The following is a 19713-nucleotide window of genomic DNA, read 5'->3' on the forward strand; positions in this document are numbered from 1 at the left end:
CTATGGTCTTCAGTATGAGGGAAAATTGATATATAATATAGTCTGGAGCATGTCTGTTTAGTGCTTCAAGTGTGAGAATTTTAAAAACGTGATTGAAAATCAATGTAAATGTAAAGAGAAGAAAATAGGAGTAGTGTGAGCTTGCTCGCTGGAGCATTTTTTATTGCTTGGAGGTGTAAAAGAGAAGAGATGAGCAGTAAATAGGGTATTACAATAACCTCGGTGCAATGACACAAATACATGACTGTAGATCACAATTTCAAAATGCTCCTTAAATGAAAAAAAAGGAAGGTGAAAAAGATTTTATATGTTATATATGTTATATGTTATATATTTTATATGTTATATATGTTATATGTTATATGTTCTTTTTTCTCAGATCGTGCAGGAGTCAACAGGATTCCTCTGGTTAAAGTTTCCAAGTGCTTGCTCAAAGAGGTTTTCCATCCACGATGTTCTAAAGTACACTGCTTAGACAACAAAAAGTCAGGCACTCTATAATTTCATTGGACTACCTTTAGCTTTTAATGAAGGCATGTATTCGACCTGGTATTATTTTGGTAAGCAAAATCAGATTGCTGGGTAACGTCTTCTCCAGCACATCCCAGAGATTCTGTGGGGTAAAGGTCTGGACTCTGTGGTGGCCAATCCATGAATGAAAATGATGTCTCATTCTCCCTGAACCACTCTTTCAGTTTGAGCCCAGTGAACTCTGATATCAGGGAAGAATAAAATCCATTGATGGGAAAACCTGGTCATTCAGCATCGTCAGGTAGTCAGCTGACCTCATTTTTGTTGCTGAGCCTAGAAATGACCGACTGAAGCAACCCCAGATCATAACACTGACTACTCAGGCTTTAAGGTAGGCGGATTCAGTGGCATCACTGAATCCTCTCTTCTTACCCTAATGTCCCCATAACTTTGGAACAGGGTAAAGTCTGGACTAATCAGACCAATTTCTCCAATTAGCGTCAGTGGATTTCTTAAGGCTGCACAGCTGTACAGCTACACACCCCAATCCCTTCAGTTCTTTTCTTAGTGTGTGTGTGTGTTTGTGAGAAAATGCTCTTACTATCACTTTTAACATGGCCATGAGGTTTATTGTTGCTGTTTTTATTTAATTTGACCAGATGTTTAAGTGAAATCCAGTCACAATCACTCAGGATTTTTATATAATACCATTTCTTCCTGAAAGGTGCCGGTTCATCAATAACCTTCCAGGTTTTAACAATACAGTTAAAACCTGGACAGTTCTTAATGAGAAGCTTCTCACTGCTTCAGTTACAGTTAAACAGCCAGCTGAATCATATTGATCCCTGCATAAATTCTGGTTAGTTAAATACAAGCGGTGCCTTTTGTTTTTTTCACTGGGCGGTGTATTTAACTGAGTAATAATACTGAGATTCTGGGGGACCAATAACATAACTACGAAAAATAGTGTGAATCCAACAAGTAGATGCTGATACATATTTAACAGGATAACTGCTGCCTTTAATCTGTTTGTGGTGCTAGAATAAAAGTCAGAGAATCAACAGACTCATTATGATTTGACCCCTGAAGACTCTGATTGTGTTCACCAAATGTCATGGCCATGCAGCCGAAGTGGTGAAGCAACCAAACCCTAGAGCCAAAACCACTAGCAAAACTAAAAAGTCCTTGGTGTGCCCACAGTGTTACCATGTCCATTATTATTATTATTGTTATTATAAATACAGTTATTTCCACAAATACTCCTGATAAATCGTACATTGTTTTTCTCCACACTGCACATCAAATCAGCCATAACTAAGAAGAGATAAATTCGGCAGCTGGGTGGAAGCTTTGAAGCTGAACACTGGGTGAAAACCAACACTGCACCCTGATTTAGTGCCAAACTCTCTACATTTGAACACCACAAATGTGCCAAAAACACACACACACGATTAATATAATACCCCCAAAATATCAAGAGCACTGTTAATTACACCCCCCAAAAAATACATTTAATTAAACCTAATTGAAATGAAATGCTGTCACACTGATACGGTCTCTGTTTTTGTTTACCACATTTGCTCCAGGTCATGAGGCATCAACTCACTTTTTCCAAGTCTTATTTGCATAAAGAAATGATTCATCCATGGTATTGCTTTCTAAGTGCCAGAAGCTGATATTATTAAGTAAATGTGGCTCAGGTTTTTTGTGGGGCTTTTACAAATGAAAAGAACTGAAAACGTTTGATTTATCTTTTTTGGAAACACAACAAGTGAGAAAGCTTGCACGGGAGTAGATTTGCATCCACGTGCGAGGTGAGGTTTTCCTCGGGCTCAGAAGCAAAATGTGCTCCGGTAGTTGCATGTGTCCTGCTGCACGTATCCAGCAGGAGGGTGCTTGTTATTGTACTGACCTACTCACGACCGACTGGATAACGCAGATTCTTGCAAAACACTTTTTCGCGTTGTTGTCGAACGAGCCCCAAAAGTCTACATGTGATCGGGGTATTGAACTTTTCAGAATACACGTTATCTCTAACAGACGTGCGCTGGCACTACACGCCTTCCCGAGCCTCCTTCCAAGCCACACCTCCTCAAAAGTGACCCAAAGTTTACCGGTTCGTTTGTTTGTTTTTTTTAAACAAACGAACTGTGCCACTGACCCCATTTCCCAAAGGCTTTATATATAAGGGTGCAGAGGACTGCTGTTTGTTTAGTTACAAACGAAGAAAAGCAGGGTTTGTTTAGAGAATATCAGTGAATAATTCAACACCTAAGCGAGGTGGAGCTTGAGATCTGCCTGGTGAACGCACATTTACCTTTAAAAAAATGAGTAATATTCTAGTTGAATATAAAGCTAAAGCTGTGGTACTGTGGTAGTTTAGCCATAGTTACTACTTTTATTCCACATGTTTTTAACCGCCTCCTCTGTCTCTTAGATTTCTTTTATACTTTCTTGTAAACTATCATAGAGAATAAAGGCTTTTTTTTAAAGAGCCGTTGTTTGGTGTTTCCACTTTCACTTCTGCTCTCCAGCCTCCCTGTTTGTGCGTCTGTCCCGGACGAAGTGGGCGGTGGGGTGGCGTCACGTCATATCAGCCGCCGCGCTCTGATTGGCTGCCGATTCTCACCCGACACAGCTGTGATTGTTTTCTGCAGAGGAAGCTCTCGTCGGTGGTATGAGGTCTGTGCGGTGGAATGGAGGAGCACTGTGTGTTTTTTCTCTCTCGCTCTGCGTGTGTTTGCTGACGATGATGTGAACAAACAACGTGACTGCAGTTCTCTTGTTGTAAAAGAGCAGGAAAACGAGGAGGAGGGATCCTGGCTTAAATCTGCTTGCCGAGGCGCGAATGAACAGGAGAAGAGGATTCTGCTTGGAGCTGACTCTGAAGACGTCTGGAGATCAAGGTATGCAGCCGGAACAATTTTAAAACAATTTCTTCGAATTTTTTTTTTTCTTTCAACGTGAAAACAGTGGCACTCGTGTGTTGACTGTCTCGGTTCCTTCTTTAGCTTTAAAGTGCCAAATGCCCAGGCTGGAGGAGCATTGTTGGAGCTGCTCCACTTCATCAAAGACCGAAACTAAGCACCCATCTTCTGGCGCAAACTGGTTGGCATCCAGAGCTGAAGAGATGATGTCAATCATCACATCGGTGCTCAGCAGTGCCTACATCTCCTTGCAGGACGTCCGGACGGCCAACCTGATCCGCCGGGGTGTCGTCCTCTTCACGGTCGGAGTGTTCCTGGCCCTGGTGCTCAACTTGCTCCAGATACAAAGAAATGTTACCCTCTTCCCCGAGGAGGTGATGACAACTTTGTTTTCGTCCGCATGGTGGATCCCACCTTGCTGCGGTACAGGAGCCGGTGAGTGAATAACAGGCTGATTTTATCAAGCTTACTTGGTGCTTTATAAACGACCCTGCAAGGGTAGTTTTACCCGGGTGATCAGTAGTTTGCAGCTAATTTGGGGACAAAGGAATGCAGAGAGGGGAGGAGTTAGAGCACAACAGCCTTCCCTTATGAAGAGAAAACGACACTTTAAATAATATGTGGTGTGTTTTACCACTTGTGTATATAAAATGGGCTCTTGTGGTCAGGAAATCCCCCTTTGTGGGCCGGATTTTGCCATAATAAGCAGCAGAAATTTAAACCGCACACAGCAGAAGCACATCCCTTTTCTCATCACCACTGTCGGGAGCATTTGTATGATCAGATGACAATGAATCACCATTCAGTTTTGTTTTTGTTTCATATTAATTATCAGTTTTGAAGGCATCGTTAAGTCTGGCTGTTATCAAAAAGAAAAAAATGGCTTGGAACGGATGTTGCTTTTTCTTGCGCTCTGATTGGTTGCAGCAGCCGGACACGAGGCGAGCTGCGAGCTCATTGGATGGTGTCATAACGGGTGAGCTGAGAGGGGAGGTACTTTTAGGGCCAGAAACAGGGAAGTGAGGGAAAGAAAGAAGCGCGTAAATGCTGGGCTCTTCCTCCTCCTGTCGTCATTGCATGCTGCAGGACAGAAACAAACTGAGAAATAAGAGATGTAGGCTTCTTATGGTTCTTTACTTTCCCACACCTGAAGGTGATGTCATTAAATGTAAGATAAGATGAGATAACATTTATTAGTCCCACACGTGGGAAATTTGTTGTCTTCTTATGCTTGATAAATAGTCCAAGAAACCGATGATATTTCAGTTTCCACAACAAGCAACTGCCACAGATCTCATTTCTGTCAACTATGAGTTCACCAGGACAATTGATTCAGCCTCATCTAAGCATGCTATTCTTAGTAGGATTGCAGCTAAAGATTGTCCATGAGGAGTCAAATGAGGTATTTTCTCAGATAAAAGCTTCTTGGAGCCTGAATAAGGTGAAAAATATACTAACAAAAGCTAGAAGGGTAAAGTAAATCCTCTGACTTAAGAGGCTGGTATTAAAGAGCATCTGGCACCAGTGACAAATTGAATGTCAAAATGGTTTCATATTCATTTTCTCGTGACTCAGGTACTAATTCCTGTAACTCCTCCACCTCTTCTTGTAAGATATGCACTGTGTCCACTTTTTACATTCTAATAGTGTGGTTACATAGTTTCCTTCACAAATTCTTGGACTTTTAATGACAGTATGTAGGGAGTTAGATTAAAAAAGTCGCAAACTTAAAAAGTAAAATAGAGCTTTAAAATTAAAGCTAATGTTTATGCATGTTCCTCATGTGGGGATTTTTGAAGTGCATGTACAGCAGGTGTGTCGCTAACTGTGGAAATGCACCTTCAGCAGTCTGTCTCTATGACACAGTTTGCCCTATTTTTTTCACAGTTCTGCTTATCTGGCACAATTCAAGACTGTTTGTTCCCTTTTTTGTGTTTTTTTGCAGCTGTTATCGGCCTGCTGTATCCCTGTCTCGACAGCCACTTGGGAGAGCCGCACAAGTTCAAGAGGGAGTGGGCGAGCGTCATGAGGTGTATCGCTGTGTTCGTCGGTATCAACCACGCCAGTGTTGTATCCTTTCACCATGTCCTCAAATGCACTTTTGCTACTTTTGTGATTGTTTGTTACAGTAGAGTGGAAAAGTACACCAGTAATTAACTCAAGTTTGGCTGCTGTCTGCATCAGCTCAGTAATCTGCTTTATCCTTTTGCAAAAAGAGGTGGTGCAACTTGTTGGTGGCCAAATATTTGCGTAAGAAATAATCATATGTTATCCTCGTGCTGTTTGATTTTTTTTGTCCTTAACTTCCTGGAACACAGAAACTAGACTTCGACAACAACGTGCAGCTCTCCTTAACGCTAGCGGCCTTGTCCCTGGGTCTGTGGTGGACATTCGACCGGTCCAGGAGCGGCTTCGGACTGGGCATCACCACTGCCTTTTTAGCTACTGTGATCACACAGCTGCTGGTCTACAATGGAGTCTACCAGTAAGTTCTCTATCAGCAACAACAGGGTGTTCAAGGAAAGCCTTTAAAAGTGGAACAAAAACATTCTTGAGTATCTTTTTCTGAGGAAACAAAACGAATGCAGTGATTTGTCATCACCATTCTTTTATTTCTTATTACACCCATGACTAAAATTACAGTGTTTGGTGTGGGTGTTGGTTATCCAGCTGTGAGAGTAAACCCAGCTTTGGTATGAGGATATGGAATGAAGTCAGTGAAGTGTTAGCCAATACAATAATAAGTAAAAAAGTACAGCAGAGAGAGAAAAACACAGCTGCAGATCATCCTGATTTTACAAAATAGAAACCGGAGGTAAGGGATGAGGGGAGGTAATGATTTGGTAATAACTGCAACTCATACTTGTGCTTGGGATGGCTTTCTTAACTTTTATTATTTTCTGAAGTGTGACTTCTTTTCTCGTTTTCTCTTAAGGTACACATCTCCAGACTTCCTGTACGTACGCTCCTGGCTCCCGTGCATATTCTTCTCCGGCGGTGTTACTGTGGGTAACATAGGACGCCAACTAGCCATGGTAAAGTCTGCAAGTCTTGATCACTCTCTCATCCTTTAACTGAAGGTTCAGACTGATATGTTGATGTTTGTGTGAAGTGCTGATTTCACGAGGTAACACTTACCTGGCTTTATTGGAATATTACCAGTTGAAACAAGCCAATACTCACTGCAAGAAACCACTGTTTACTGTCCTGTGATCATCATATTTAGGGGCTATAACAAAGTCCGTAGAGTCCATTGTATATATTCTGGAGTCAGATAGCTAGGTTTTCTCGCTTATTTACTAAATTTTGCAGATTTCAGAATTAAGGGTTTTAAAAAAAGGAGCATTTGCATATTTGGAGTTTTCTTGTCTTTTATGTGCAAAACAGCATACAGTGTAAGCAGTGATAAGGTTGGATGCTGACATGTTCATTTTCACTTTTGAGATGAACTGTTCCTTTAAAGAGCTACCAAGACTTCAAGTTTCAGTGGAAACCAGTCACATGACTCTCTTGATCCAAAAGGTTTTTCTAATTGGCCATGTTAAAAGTTGGAGGATAAAGTGGCAATTCTGTGTTGATGGTTTGAAAAGTTTTCGGTATGTCGTATTTGTGCAAAATATCCCTCCGCATTTATCGTTATCAGCCTCTGCTCTGTGTCTAAAGAGCTGACTTCAAAAGCTTCCCCTGCGCCACACGTGCTTTATTTGCAATTATTCTGCTGAGGCGCGGCAGCAGATAACATTGTCAAATGGTTTAAAACTGTGCAAAGAGCATTGGACGCCCCCCTTCCTTCATAATTATCCCAGCAAGTCAGCTTTGATGTCTTCATTAAGCTTCTGCCCAGAAGCCTCACCTCATTCTGTCTGTAAAGTACCAGTCCCCATCACTGCCTCAGTTTGACTCACTGAAAGCGTGAAAGCAGATTAAGAGCTGTTGTTTTTCACAGTCGTGGTGAGACACAGAGCCAGTCTGGACTCGGCTGACCAGAGGGTCATTTGCTACTTGTTGTTTTTGTTTTCGTGATGAGGCCTGAGGAATGTTGGCACAAGTCTGAACTCGTGGTTTTGTTCTGTGTTTTTTCGCTCACTCGCTTCAGTGGGTCATTTATGAGAAGAATCAGGAGGCACACGAGACCTTTTTTTGTTTTATTTTCTGGAAATGACAGTGATAGAGTCTGTTTAGTTGGATTAACCATGGACAAAAACACCCTTTATTACACATTAGCTGTGATTTTAAACTGAATGGCTGATAAATGTAACTATTTTAGGAGCTCATGAGCAAATAAGTTGATTAAGCATGTAACAAAACAAGCCGATGTTGAGAAGGAAGTACTTTCTTCCCCCGATTCTGCAAAATGTTAGGTTGCCATTGGGCAGAAAGAAAAAGGGAACTGATTGTAATATCATGTCCTGATTATGAGTCAGATCAACAAACCATGCTACCTTTATACTGTGAGTAAATACAAGTATTAACCTGTTGCTGCATTACAAATTGATTGATATATAACTAACCATAGGCCTTGTTTTTCTTCTCCAGGGCGGTGTTGAGAAACCCCACATGGACTGATTGGTGGACGACCGGGCGAGAGCATCCGAGAAAAAATGGATGCGTTCTGTGAGGAACGAGAAGAATGATGTGAGGAAAGACTCTTTGTCACGACCTCATCTTTTGCTCAGATGACAAAAGTGCAGGTCAGAAAAGCCCCTCATCAAACGTGCCATGTCCTCTGCATCTCTTTGCAGCCAAACAGCCCCTTCCCGCCTCTGTTGTGCTCCATTAGCATTAAGGCTTCCTTCACACTACACAGGCGGACAGCCCTTGCCTTTTTTGTGTGTGTGTGTGTGTGTGTCCTCGTTTGAAGTGAACAGGAGAGGGGTTTAATTTCATGAAGTGGACGCGTGCTCCTGGGCGTGATTGTATCCTGGAAATGGCAAAAAAGAAATGGTGGGGGTGCTATGTTTTCTTTTCTTTCTTTCTTTTCATTTTTGTATGATCATAAAAGGGAAGTGTTACTCTAGTGGGCAAAATGATGCTCGCTCGCACAAAGAGATCCTTTCGTTTTTCCAATGTAGAATCCCAATGAAACCAAATTGAAGTATTTATTTTCCAAGCATCCAGTGACCACCGCCCCCAAACTAAATGTATGTATGGTAATGAACGGTGTTTCACATTTTTCGAAGGACTAGTTCAATGTCTTGGGAAATATTTGGCGAAACTGCTTTCTCGTCTTATTCCCAGCAGGAAAGCAAATAATTTTTCTGATTTATTAACACTTGATTATAATACATGATTAAAGAAGGCGCCAAGAGTTGACTACCAATTTAACTTTATATATTCACAAACAGTGAAGATCACTGAAGCACAAAATTCAAGCTGCTTCATTTTTTTTTAGAATGGAAATTAGTTGTTTTTGCCAGCGAATAGTATTATTTTTAATCAGTTATCAAGCTTGTCTTTGCTGTAAAACGACAGAGAGGACTGTTTTAAAGGAAGCGTTAGTCGGGAATGGGAGTTGAGATGAACCATAGAGGTGACGCATGCTTTGAAAGAATGTACCAGGTATACTAGCAGTTTAAAAAAAAAAAACCCTTTCCAGTGCATTTTTATAGAATGGACCTTACATTCCCATTTGGAAAAACACTTTACTGTGGGATCGTACATGTTTTCGACTTCAACAGCATCCTCAAACTAGAGATGATAGTTTGGGAACAGACACCAGTTAAAATGGGAGAGGACGGGACGTTATTACGTAAGATTTGCAATCTGTGATTGCCTGTGTATTATAGAATGTAGTGCTTTTGTCACTATTACAGTTTAGTTGTATCCTTGTAAAAAACATAATGACATTACTGCTTGTGTGTATAATGGCTTGCTTGTGTAATCAGACAGGTATTATTACCATACTAGACCTACAGTACGTTAGTGTTTGGGGGTCTAGAGGATTAAGTGCAATCAGACCATACATGAGCCAATTATTCTTCCTTATTTATTATTTCTGACAAAGGCTAAAAAAATATTTGTAACTTTAAAGTATATGCAGTGTGGATCATTCAAAACAGCAATAATATCCTCTCTTTCTTATGTTTTTTTTTTTTTTTTTTTTTTTTTTGTAAACAACAATGCTTTTGTCAGAGATTACATGCCTTCAGAGTCAATACCAATGACTCTAACCAGAGAGACAGCATAAAAAAATATATTGTGTCAAACTGTTGTTTAAAAAATCTCATTTAGTAACATTACTGAAGGAAACATGATTTATTTTTTTAAATCCTTTTTTGTGGCAGATCACTTCAGGTCGAATCTGCGTACATTCAGGTGTGCTAAAACTGAAGAGGAAGCTTTATGTTTTGAGGTGGTGAAGCACCTTCTGTCTCAATGTTTTAGAGTTTCCGTGTGTGTGCGTGCGTCTGATAATTCAGCTGTGTATCCTTTTTGCTACTTTGGATTTAAGTGAAAAATAAAAACACTTGACAAAAACGTCTTTGTGATTTATTTTATTTTATTGTGTTACTCGCGTGTGGGGCTGGAGGGACTTTGTGACTGCTGTGATGTGACATACGGATACTATCTGGTTGAAAATAACAGACACTGTAGCTTCCCCTGTGGTGATATGAACCTGATACCATCATTCATAATTAAACTGATTACTAGACACTTGCCTAATTACACATCTCTGCAGCTCCAGTAAGACACTAGCCCGCAGATTTTATTTGGTTGTCAAATGCAGCTGCAGCTTAATTGGAATGAAGCTTTCTGGGGTGCTGATGATGGCATTTGTTGTGTCTGCTGTCACGGTCATGTTGAATAGATGAGGACACTCTTTTGTCCCTTCCTTTGTACTGTCTTTGGCTGCATCTTCCCTCTCCTTCCTCTTCTCTGTAAGACCCTCTGCAACCCACCAAAAAACCCTGAAACCACCCCCCTCTGCTGTGTGTCACTGGGATCATGAGGAACTGCCCTCCCTCCCCTCCTCTGTCTACCCCCTCTCTGAACACGCCTTTCTGGAGGGCAGACTTCTATTTATACCTAGCAGGGGACTGACAGTTAACCTTTTGCACTGGGGGGAAATTTCTGGGAGCGGGGCCAATGGCTGTGGGCTATTCTGAATCAATCCCTCGTTCTGGAAGTCCCTCTATACTTGCATGCATCTGTTTTTGTTTTCCATCAATCCTTCTATCCCATCTATCCATCCATCCATCTACCCATCCTCTAACAGGGCAACGGCGCCACACGCCATCTCTTTCCTCTCCCTCCTCTTTCAGTCTCCTACTCTTCTCAGGCAGAATAATTGGCCAGGCTTCAACCTCCTTTCATTTCCAGCCACAGCAAACTGAAAGACTCCATTAGAGAACCCCCCTCATTGCCAAAAGCGCCCCCTCCCCTCCGTCTCTCCGTCTCTCTATCCTTCCTTCCAGGCAAGAAGACAAGCGAGGGCACATCAGATATATTGATTCATGGCACCTATAGGTTTGCTCCGGCAGACTGCTATCATCTCTTTGCAGCACTTTTTTGACTTTGAAATTTGTGTTACTTGGCCTCGCATTTCATGCAGCGAGTCGACTGCCAGCAAACATGAAGACAAAGATTTACAACTCTACACTGGAGTATGGCAAATTTAACTCGTTTACTTTGTATTTAACTTAATTCTCTTTGCAATTTTGTGTCTCTTGAAATGAGAGTCTCACTTACTGCGTCTGTTTAGTACATATCACGGTATACAAGATGGCTAAAATCAGATTTAAAAAATAGCTTTATTGGTCCTAGGAGGAAAACAGCAGCAGAAAGAACAAGACAAGAAGGTATATTCATATAAAAAATACACTGTACAGATATATATTTGTTTTAAACTAGCCAAAGAAAATGAGAGAGACTCCAAAATAAAGTGGAAAATGATTAGTGCAGCTTTCCAGAATAAGTTGGCACGATAGAAGAAGTATGAGTTTTGCTCATGTAACACACCGGTGGTATTGCCATTAAAATATAACAGTATGATACAGCAGAGTTTAAGGCCAATATGTATGTAATGTAATAATAATAATAGTTATTATTATGGGTGGCTGTGGCTACAATGTAGCTTGCCATCACCAGTGTGTGAATGGGTGGGTGAATGGGTGGGTGACTGGATGTGTAAAGCGCTTTGGGGTCCTTAGGGACCCCAAAGCGCTTTACAAATACAGGACATTTACCATTTTAGTTCTTTGCTGCACTGTGTGGTTCTGTAATTTTATAGTATTTCTTAGTTTCTCACTTTAATGAGTTCTTAGGAGATAAAAAAAAAAAAAAAAGCAGCTCAAACTCGAAAAAGGCTTCAGGAATTCAGAGCAACTCTAGTGGTGTTGGCACTTTTGAATATATTTGCCTTTGAGAGTTTTTTTGTGATGAGGCAATATTTCAAAAACTAATTTTTTCAAGGGAAAAAAGGTGGTGTTCAGATGTGTACTGAGAAAGAAGATGCAATCCTATACTAAACTGCTTCTTTAGATTTGCTCTCTTTCGTTTACTGCCCCTCAACAGTGTAGAAGGCAGTGAGTATTACTATTTTGTGCTACTTTACGCTTCATCTGGATTATATTTCAGATTTGGTTTTGTTCCTTTCACTGTATTGCATTTCAGGAATACACCATTGGACAGTTTGCAAACAGGATGGCATTTACAATGTCACCAGAAGATGTTTACAATTTTTACAGCTCTTCTATTTGTATCTGAAAAGACTAAATTTGGCCAAATTATTATTTTAAATATGTGTATTAGTGAATTGCTGGAACTTCTAAATGTATGCAACAGCTGAAGACTTTACATATCACAATGGTGCACGTAAGGCATAATTATAAAATACATTAAAAACCATTAAACCAACAGGTATTAATCTTATGGGATTGTGACCATTTTCAGCAGATCCGCCCATCAAAATAAACGTTTGCTTTAGAAATCTTATCACTTAAACAGCTGTTCAAACTTAACAAGAAACAAAATGTTCATAATTCGGTGCATAATTTGTAGTAAAACTTTATTGTCATCACTTTCTTACCCCAGTCTTGCAAGCATTCAGATTTGTCTTAGTAGAAAAACTAGTCTCACACTAATGCATCTGCATCTGCAATCTGAAAAAATGTAATAAAACCATCAGCTACTTTCACGTTTATTCTTTCTTTTCCTATCTAAACATTTGAATGCTGAACTTCTCCTCTCCTCTATAACTTCTGACTTTGTCTTCACTGAACGCTGGTGGCCTGCCTCGCTTTGAACACGCGTCTCTGCGGTAAACCCGTCTGGGGGAGCGCCTGTCATCTCACCTGGGCTGTCACACACATTTAAAATCTGTGAGCTGCTGTTACACAGGCACTGTTTGCTTTATTTCCTGCTCCACCTGTGGCACTAAACTTCTGTTTGTTTCATCCAGGACAAAGACAAATGAAATCTTGACTACTTTATTAGTTTTGTTGTTTAAAAAAACTAAATGTATTGTAAAGTACCGCGTTGTGGTGTGGTAGTGGATAAAGATATTAAGATGCATATATTCTGGGGAAAGAAAACATGCAGTATAGTACCAGATTACCCAGTAGTGATGGCTTTTGTTACCACCAGATGACAGTATTTATCCTCCCAGCTTGTCTGGACAGGACATCTATAGACCCCTAGTGGAAGGACAAGGAAAAGGAAGATCTGGAAGGGCCTCATCTATGTAGAGGTTTTCACCTAACTACTTGTATGGAAATGTAGAAAAAACAAGTCTTCAGAGGCGTCGAACAAAGAACAACCGGAGTGTTGCGATCTGAGAAAGCAAGAAAACACAGCACATGAAGAAAAGTAAAGGCAATTAAAAGTAAAAGTAATTACAAATACGCTCATATTCTCCTTAAAGCCTCTTAAAACTTTGGATTCAGAAAGATAATTTATTAAAACAGCAGAGGAATATTATCCTTGGAATATTTATCTCACAGTGCAGTGAGCGGGCAGAGTCACATGCATGATAGAAAAGGTCAATGAAATGGATTGAGTGTGGAGAAAATCATTGCACTTTTTTTCTCTGCCAAAAGGTCTTCAGTGGCATTAATGTCCTGCTCTCTCTGAAATATAATGAAAGATTTTGTGTGTGCAAGTGCGTGTGCGAGTGTGTGCGAGACTGGTTTAGGTCTACTGAGTCTTCATTACACCAGAGCTGGGTCCACTCTGTCCTCTGCCCTCGCTCATTGCCTCTCCCAGTGCCGGCCAGGAATAATGAATTACAGTGGATGCCATGGGGGGGCTGAGTGAGTGGCTCAGAAGTGGACTCCATTTTAGCTCAAATTACCTCTCAGATCCATTCAAATGGCAGTCTCGGGCTGCTCTCTGCCTTCTCTGCGTATTCCTCTCTGAGGGTGAAATGATCCATTCACACCTTTTCTCCCTTTAAGTGGCTGTGATTCTCTTTTTGGTCGCAGTTCCTCCAGTGCTCTGGGTAAAATCACGGGGGGGAAAAAAACCCAAACAAATAAAAGTATGTACACTTAAAAACATTAAACAGACTGATACAGAATCATCATTAGAAGTGCTTGTGTCGTGTGAGATTTATCAGTTCAGTCAACATGCTCAGCCTTGTGTGCCATTCCAGTTGATTCCTTTTCTTCCACCGCAGGACAATAATAAAATGACAGCATAAACCTCAGGTGATGGCACATTATGCATGCCATCCAAACAAATCCTTCCCAGTGTAAATTAAACACACCCAGTGCATCCTAGCGCCCAGATCAGACTCTGTAAATCGACCAGGGTAATAATAATAATAATAATACTAATAACAGCTGAATAAAAGGTAATGGAATAAATCAAGGTGAGCATTTCCATTGCGAGATCTATCCTGGGAGGCAGACAACAACATCTCACGAACAGAGAGAAGGCTAAAATTTACACCACAGGTCAATATCCGTGTGTATTCTTTAGTTTTCTGAAAGAAAAAGAAAGAAAAAAAGAATTAAATAGTAGGAGATTCATTTAAAAATAAAATGTGGATTTGAGATTCAAAAAGATTAGCTGGTTGTGGCCATTAGCTGTATAAATGAAGCACGTTTAAAATATTACAATATTAAAACATATATACATATATATATAAGCCCTTACGTTTGCATGATTTTACAACTAATGTGGACAGTCTGCTTATGTCTTACTGTATGTCGCCCGTGTGTATATTGTCAAATAGGCTAACAGACTTCATTTCCATATACCAGTAATCTAAGACACGCTTGCAGCCCTACTTAGGATGCACTAAAGGTCGATGTTTGTCATGTTTTAATTAGTGTTCATTAGTACGCGTAAGCATAATTCAAGCAACAGGATTGCAGTCTATCCACTTCGCTCCGGAGAAATGCACAAAGTTGGCAGGCTAAACCCATGTGGGAAAGTTCTTGCGTCTAAAATGTCCTTTGACAAGCCCCTCTCCTGGTAGGTGACAAATTCACAACATATAAGTTACTGGGGGGTAAAAACAACTCGGGTGCACTGGGTGGGACGGGGTGCACATGGTAAATCCAGAGTCCAGAACTATTTTGGCGACTTTAACGGTAAAGGGCGCGATGCCACACAAGGAGCCGGGTCAAATATCCGCTTATGACTGACCTCCTTCCACTATAATTAAAGTTGCTGGACGCGGGGACATAACTTAAATTGTATCTCGCAATTAGAAAGAGCCTCGGTATGAACAAATGAAAAAGCACTGATGCCGATGCTTGATTTAATCCCTTAGCATTTACCACTCGCACTAAATGTGTAACTTTAAAATCTCTGTGATGCGATATGATTACATCTAACTTGTGGGTTTGGCGTTTGTAACTGACGCAAAATCCGAACTGGCTGGGGTAAATCTACTTTCAGCTTAACATAAACGCGAATACGATTTGTACTATTATTATTTTTTAAATATATATGTATAGATTTTGCCATAATTTAAGAGGAATTTCTCCTCTTCGTCGTTTTAAAGGAAATAAAAGTTACAGATTTGGTTATGCAGTTAAACGATCACACGTTTAACTGCACTTCCTGCGGACGTGAGGTTCTTCTAATAAAATCTAATTAGCTCATATAACGACAAAGAACAAATATGAGCTTCAGCAAGTGATTTCCACCTGTCTTTGTCCCACTTGTTCCTTGCTTCCCCGCGACAGACAGGTGCACGTGGCATGCGGACAATCCAAAAACCGCAAAGCTTCCCGGATGGCCCACACAGGGGAATCAAGGACCCCAAAAAACTTTAGGGGCCAGCGAGCTGAGCTGATTGAACATAAGGTACACACTACTTCCTTCTTCTTCTTCTTCTTCTTCTTTTTTACATTACACTGGCTTTGCTTTGAGGTCTGTTTGGCGGCACATTTTCATTCATAAATGCCCCCCCTCTGGTCCCTCTCAAACTGAACCTGTCCACCCCCACCCACACCATAGCCTATTTGTTCTGTATGACTGAGAATGTAAACCCATTAACCTTACAGAGATAGCCACCACGTGCAGTTCATTCTTTGCTGTCCGAAGTAAGACGTCCCGACACGTGAAAAGTCCCGCAGACCAGCCACAAAACTACAGTAGGAGAAGAGCTCTGTGGGCCTGACACCAGTTGAGCGTCACGCAGATAACTGTGCGCTTTATGTACCTACAGGATTACAGAGCGGACCCTTAGAGGCTTTTACACTCTGTGAAAAATAGCCAGTTATTATTAAAGATATGAGGATCTTTACAGTGTTATTTTCTGATGTGTATATAAGTACAAAAGCACACTAGAAAAGGGAAATTCTGATCTTTAACGGGATACAAAGTGAGAGTTGCGTGCATAGTGAAGTTTCTTTTTTCACTTTAAAACCTTTTTAAAAAATCTTTTATGGCTGTTAATGAGGCACTATGGGTCATTAAGAGTGTCTCTGAGTTATTTCAAAATAGAAGAAAGAAGGTGGGCAATGCTTTTTTTTTAATGCATGAGGAATTTTTTTTTCTTGCAGCCGCTGTAAAGGTTTTTCTGTTCAAACTTTTATTCCTGTTGGTGCACTTTATATATCTGTTGCATTATTTTTTAGAGTTTCATTCTTAGAGATGGTTGTTCTGTTCGCTATAGATTTTGGTTGTCCTTAAATTTATATTTTAAAATCTAATTTTCTCCTTTAAACCTTAATCTCCGGATCAGAATTATGTTATTTTTCTCTCTTGTAAAGAAAAAAAAACAACAACTTTGGATCACAGTAAGCATATGCAGTTTTCTTTTCCCCCTCCGCTCAGAAAACAGTTAAATAGTTGCAAAACAATCCAGAGTGGCACTGATTGGCAAGAACAGAAATTTGATTTGTCAAAGATATAAGCTTTCTATGTCTGCAACCCACACAGTATGCACCACAGCTAGGTTCTCCAAATCTGTGTCTCTTATGCGCAAAGAGAAAACTTGAAAAGAAGAAAAGTTTTGCCTATTTTTCCTCTCTAAAATGATGCAAATAAAGATTGGAGTGTTGCTGCTTCGTGTCTAAAAGAAAATGCACTTTTTCACTTTTTACCCTAAAAATACAGATAAAATAATAATAATAATAATAATAATGATCAGTGACCATCAACTGGTATTATTCATTGTATTAATTCAAGAGTTTGCTGATGGGAAGTCAGCTGCATTCAATTACCCTTCATCTAATTTAGCTGAAGCCTTAATTGCGCTCAGGGTGGTGCGGTTGTTTGTGCTAAACTCTGTAGACTTCTGTGGAGAAATACGACCCGCCTCTTAAGAACAATCCAAATTCAAATGAGACTTATCTACGCCAGACTGATCAGACGGATTAAGAGTTATTAAAACCTATAAAGGGCTGAAAGCAGAAGATTCAGCAGCCCCAAAGTCCGCTACGTGGCGACTCTAGAGGATTTCTCTGTAAACACAATCAAACCACGGGAAGAAAAATTATATAGACATCATCTACATAGAGCCTGTGATGAATAAGCAGCTGTAAAAATTATATACTGCGCTTTTTCCACTGGAAAAAGGGAGCATAAAATTAATCAAACGGATTTAGAGAAACACCACCTGAGCATGATTTTGCTTTAAAAATCTAACAATGTAAACTTGGAGGAACACCTACAGTATTTCAGCCCAAGAAGGCAGTTTTGTAAAGACTATTACTACAATTGTATCCATGTATCGATGTCAGATACCAAAAAACTGCTTTTGTTTCTTATCCATGTGTTTCTTTTCTTTGGGATTTATCCTGTTATGGTTATATCTGAAACACTGCGAAGACCGATTCTGGAAAATTCCGGGGAAACAATGAAAAAATAGATACTGGTGTCAAGTCCCTCTAACCTATTTTTTATTCCGATGAACCACACTTCTAAAACTGATTGACTTTTTGTATTGCCCACTAAATGCAGCTCGGCCAGCTTTCTAATCTAGTCTAATTCGGCTGCCATGCTCTTGGCCCATAATAAAAGAGTGGGCAGCGAGCTTCTAGGCCCACAAAACCACGACAATAAAAAAGAAAAGAGAAAAAAGAAAGAAAAAAATCATACAGGATCATCAAATAGAAGAGAGGTGCTTTTAGGTTTTGAAAGGCACAGGAAGCTGGAGGATTTGGTTAGACCCCTGCAATGGTGACAGAGCTGATATTAGAGACCCCCATTCATCTGGAGGGAGGGGTGGTGTGATGGAGGGGGTGCATCTGCAGAGGGCCCACCGCCCTCTGATCTGTGAGCTGGCACACATCACGGCGTCCATTCACAAATCCTCCTTCTGCGCGTCACCTTTTGTAGTACTCCATAGTACTGAGCGCTGGTGACGTATAAGACAATCCTACCCAGAAAAATACAGAGGAAAAAAAATAGGTTATAGGAACTCAAGGACAGGGCACATGCGCACAATGCATGCGATACATTATAATAGTAGGAGGGGTATATGTCTGTATATATGCGTGTGTGTATGTGCGCGTGTGAGGTAGAGGGGAGGGGTATAGAGCTATAAGTGATTATGAAACACACCTGGTTAGTGTGTATATACGCTGCACGCAAAATATGCATTCAAAGACAGGGAATATTAACCCTTTCAGGGCAAAAGAAGAGATGCCCCAATGCTTTTTTTTTTTTTTTTTTTTTTTGCAGACAAACAAAAAGACAGAAGAAAACGGAAGCATTCACTTATTTAGTAGAACCTGACAGATATGACAAGTACAATAATCAATGTTTCCTGCTTCCGTGAACAAGAACAGAATATAATCATAAGAAATGCCCATTTTATAGGCTATGTTTTAACCATAAGGCGGCACCCGGGATGCAGAATTCAAGAAAAGCTAACCAGCTAAATGAATAATGTTGAGCCTATATGTGGGAGGAAAAAATCCTTATAGCGGGATCAAGAATTTTTAAATCTTTATATCTTTGATTAGAGCTTTGACGGGCCTGCTGGAGGCTATTTTGGAGGTTACCTGGCAGCATGTTAAAGAGCAAATGATGGCAAACAGGGTCCAGGAAATGAAAATATTTCACATGTTGTGTTCAAAATGTTAAATGGTTGCAGGGGATGCTTCTGACTCGCCAGAAAATTATTATCCCCCCCCCCAAAAAAACAGCTGTCTCTGGCTCTATGGCTGCTACTCTTTGACCAGTGGACTTTTGTTGTTGTTGTTCTTCTTCTTCTTCTTGTCAAAATATAAAAAGTCATCTTGAACAAAAACTACAGCTAGGGTGAAGGTATAGCCCCTGCACTACAATGGTTAGGTTATAACAGTAACTATAAGATTATAAGTTGATTGACTGGGAAAATAGCACAAGCAAAAATAAAGTAATTGTAATTGTTCAGTAATTTGATCATTTACTTGCGTGTGGAAAGTCTGGGCCCAGGCTTGGTGAGGCAGGGGAGACTGATAAGTTACCGTCGTTAAAGCTTGTGATTTAAAAATCACGTTTTACAAATCAGTAAATAAGGGAAACAAAGCGCATTCTGAAGAAAATGCAGTGGCGCCACCAAATCACCACAAGAGCCGAAACAGAGAAAGTAATATAGCAGCTCTCGTTGGCTGTTCTGGCATATAAGCGTGCCAAAACAGGCAAACATGAATAAAAGACCGTGCCAATAAAACACAGTTTTATAGATGTCAGTTAACACCTGCCTATATTTAAAGTATTGATGAGAATATGTCGATAACTGCATTGTATGGTACTATTTTAACCGCTAATAAACCAGATCAGACCGTCCTGGAAAATATAATTTGACAAAAACCCGAAAAAGGTCGACCAGAAAGTCTCGTTAGCATCCAGCACCACAGAAATGTTCAGCAGGCAAAGCAATAACTGATTATTAGGAGCTAAAACAGAGCACGATCCTTTTGTCTTT

General features: G+C 40.3%; 1 protein-coding gene across 3 annotated transcripts; it reads left to right on the forward strand.

Moving 5' to 3' along the window:
- The first annotated feature begins 2650 nt into the window (after window positions 1-2650).
- On the forward strand, window positions 2651-9875 carry insig1 (insulin induced gene 1). Of its 3 annotated transcripts, none has more exons than XM_085172598.1 (8): window positions 2651-2772; window positions 3006-3153; window positions 3266-3377; window positions 3483-3833; window positions 5344-5468; window positions 5717-5883; window positions 6334-6433; window positions 7935-9875. In XM_085172598.1, the coding sequence occupies exons 3-8, from the start codon at window positions 3320-3322 to the stop codon at window positions 7962-7964; spliced, it is 831 nt and encodes a 276-aa protein (XP_085028724.1). In that variant the 5' UTR covers window positions 2651-2772; window positions 3006-3153; window positions 3266-3319; the 3' UTR covers window positions 7965-9875. The 3 variants fall into 3 exon arrangements, with proteins under 3 accessions (XP_085028724.1, XP_085028723.1, XP_085028725.1); XM_085172597.1 differs by having other exon boundaries at window positions 3271-3377; XM_085172599.1 differs by lacking the exon at window positions 2651-2772 and having other exon boundaries at window positions 2954-3153.
- Window positions 9876-19713: the final 9838 nt, after the last annotated feature.

This window comes from Neolamprologus multifasciatus, chromosome 9 (genome assembly GCF_963576455.1).
Source record: "Neolamprologus multifasciatus chromosome 9, fNeoMul1.2, whole genome shotgun sequence".
Lineage (NCBI taxonomy): Eukaryota > Metazoa > Chordata > Actinopteri > Cichliformes > Cichlidae > Neolamprologus > Neolamprologus multifasciatus.

Excerpts from the sequence above, each read along its gene's own strand:
- insig1 (XM_085172597.1), top strand. Across the intron at positions 3,378-3,482 it reads GAAGACGTCTGGAGATCAAG|CTTTAAAGTGCCAAATGCCC; the intron begins GTATGCAGCCGG and ends TTCCTTCTTTAG. Across the intron at positions 5,884-6,333 it reads GTCTACAATGGAGTCTACCA|GTACACATCTCCAGACTTCC; the intron begins GTAAGTTCTCTA and ends TTTTCTCTTAAG.